This window comes from Pteropus vampyrus, unplaced genomic scaffold, assembly GCF_000151845.1.
Source record: "Pteropus vampyrus isolate Shadow unplaced genomic scaffold, Pvam_2.0 Scaffold499, whole genome shotgun sequence".
NCBI lineage: Eukaryota > Metazoa > Chordata > Mammalia > Chiroptera > Pteropodidae > Pteropus > Pteropus vampyrus.
This window is the reverse complement of record NW_011889280.1, coordinates 216,758-219,266: the sequence shown is the minus strand read 5'-3', so window position 1 is coordinate 219,266 and position 2,509 is coordinate 216,758. Positions and strand designations below refer to the sequence as shown.

General features: G+C 55.9%; 1 protein-coding gene across 1 annotated transcript in view; it reads right to left on the bottom strand.

The window, feature by feature from the left end:
- LOC105307463 overlaps positions 1-2,509 on the bottom strand; it is a gene marked incomplete at its 5' end in the record, with an annotated part of 49,416 nt that overhangs the window by 15,511 nt on the left and 31,396 nt on the right. The window contains one exon of the mRNA XM_023524841.1: positions 1,772-1,830. Coding sequence (XP_023380609.1) covers positions 1,772-1,830 — 59 coding nt within the window. The remainder of the gene's footprint in view (positions 1-1,771; positions 1,831-2,509) is intronic.

Genomic DNA, 2,509 nt, shown 5'->3' with positions numbered 1-2,509 from the left:
TGGTCAGCACTGGGTCAGCTGACGGCTGGTGGTCCAGGGGCCCCATCATACCGGCTGAGGCCACGCAGACGGGCCGGGGTCAGGAGACCAGGCAGGAGGCTGGGCGGCCTCTGCGGGAAATCGCTCCCCACCCTGACTTTGGGGCGCTCCCCTCCCCTGAAATTCCCTTCGGGTCACACGGCACTTCCCACATTCTTACGACATACCCTTTCTTACCAGCTGGACTGCCAGCTCTCAAGGGGAGAGACACCTCGGCCTCCGTGCCCAGCGCAGGGCCCTCTGCGTGCTGGTCACTGCTGTGAGCCCTCCCCACCGGGAGATGGCTGAAGATGGCGGGGGTCTTCCCATCCCACTGGGATGGGCCTGGCGGCTCCAGCCCTGGCAGTCTGTCTCCCTACCCCCTGATCCAAGATGGTCCTGTGACTCACTCTGACCCACAGAAGGCAAGGACATAGTGTGGAGGTCCAGGGTGCCCGTGGCTGCCCTCTCTCTCAGAACCAAGCTTCTCGAGGACAAGAGGCACGAGAGGACCACTGTTGTCACCAACCATCGGATTAGCTAAAGACCGGCCCAGCTGAGCCCAGCGCCCACTGCCGACCGCAGAACTGTCATCCAATAAAACGACGGCCCTCTCAAGCTGCTCGGTTTCGGGGTGCTTTGTTACACAATCACGGATGAGACACCACCCTGCACCCTGCTCTTAATTCCTCTCAAGCTGCCCCCTCCTCGCTGTCCCTTGCCCGCCTTCCCCACCCCTCCCCTCCATGGGCTTGGAACAGACGTGGACACGCACCAGGCCACATGTCCCTGCCATTCGCGTGACAGCTCCCACGCCGAAAGCGGTTTCCTGTGTCAGCTCCAAGTTTTGAAAGACCATACAGGAATTCATGGCACGGTAATTAATCACTCCATGAACTGAGTGGGCGGGTTATCTGAGCCGACCCGTTTTTAATGTTGTTTCTTCCGAAATAGGTTTAGTTGAGAGGCACAAATGCCATGAATTTTAAAGATGCTTAACAGGGGGTCGTAAGGGCCCCCAAACACCACACACAAAATATACCATTTGATTTGCTATTTTCAATAGATAGGAAGCCTTTTAGGCTTCTTAACAACTTGCCCTCTGGTTTTTAATCCAAGGGACAAAAATGGCTCGGTCCTGTCTGTCAGTAGAAAGTTCTAGTTTGGACACCTTGGGACCATGGGTCCCTCTAAACATCTGAACACCCTCCCTCCCTCCCTCCCTCTCAACATTCTGAAAGCTCACCTTCTAACGTAAGGAGTGAAAAGCCCACAGGCTTCGGAAAATAACTCGGTTCTAACATTAAACACTTTGAAGATGTTGGCGTGCTCACTACACGGAAGTTCAGTGTTTTAAATTCCTTCTCATCCTTTTCTTCCTTATAAGAGATTTTGAATGTGATCAATCGTATTTTTATTTGTTTATTATTCTGTCTCATCCCAGAAAATATTTCAGGCATCCTAAATAAGTTCTGATTCCTATGCCATACATATTGGTTTAGTTTTCTATTTGGGAAGAAATGGTAGATCTGAAAATCCTCATTCAAATGCCAAACCAGTCTGCTATTTTGCCCTCCCCCCCCCCACACACACACACCCCTTTATAGAATGTGTGGAGCGCGGAACGCTGGGGCAGAGGCCTGCGTGGACAGCTCATCCGGAGCTGAGGGACTGTTGAGTGGACAATGACCCACACACGTCTGGGTCCCCGGCTGCCGTGGGGCCTGGAGGGCTGGGCAGGGGGTCTACTTACTCTGTGCTCGTGGTCAGCTCCTCTGTGACATGGCTGGAATGCAGCAGGCCTTCCCGCTTCTGAAACCCCCAAAGAAACAAATAAACACACAAGCACTGAGTGGGCAGAGAGGGCAGGACAGAGGCCATCACTGACAGGGCAGCTGAAGCCACGTGTAGATGGCCAGGGGCCCGGAGACCACCCTGGGGACGATGAAAGAACAGAGTCGCGTAGAACGTCCAGCCGTGCCGGTGGGAAGGCTGCAGGTGACCACAGGAGGGTGACCCTTTTGGTGGCTGGAAACTGTCCCCCACCCTCCCCGCTCTAGGTTCTCCATGTCGCTCTTAGAGCCAGCAGCTTTGGGGGTCTCAGGAGAAACACCCCAGCTCCCAAAGGGACCCTCCGCATCCTACATCTGGGAAAGCTGAGGAGCACTGAGGGACAAACATGACAATAGGAAACACCCATGCCTGGGGGTGACTGCGTCCCCAGAAGTCGTGCCCGCCCGGAAGCTCGGAACGGAAACTTATCGGAGAACGGGGTCTTTGCAGATGCGATTAGTTAAGACGAGGCCATGATGGACTAGAGTGAGTCCTCGATCTTCCTGACGAGAAGAGGGAACGGAGGCAGAATCAGGGACACAGAAGGAGGAGGCTGCGTGACGACACGGGCAGAGCCCGCGAGGACGCCGGGGACAACGCGGCCAGCGAGGCCGGGCGAGGCCCCGCCCGCTCCCCCCTCGGGACCGCGGGGGCCTCC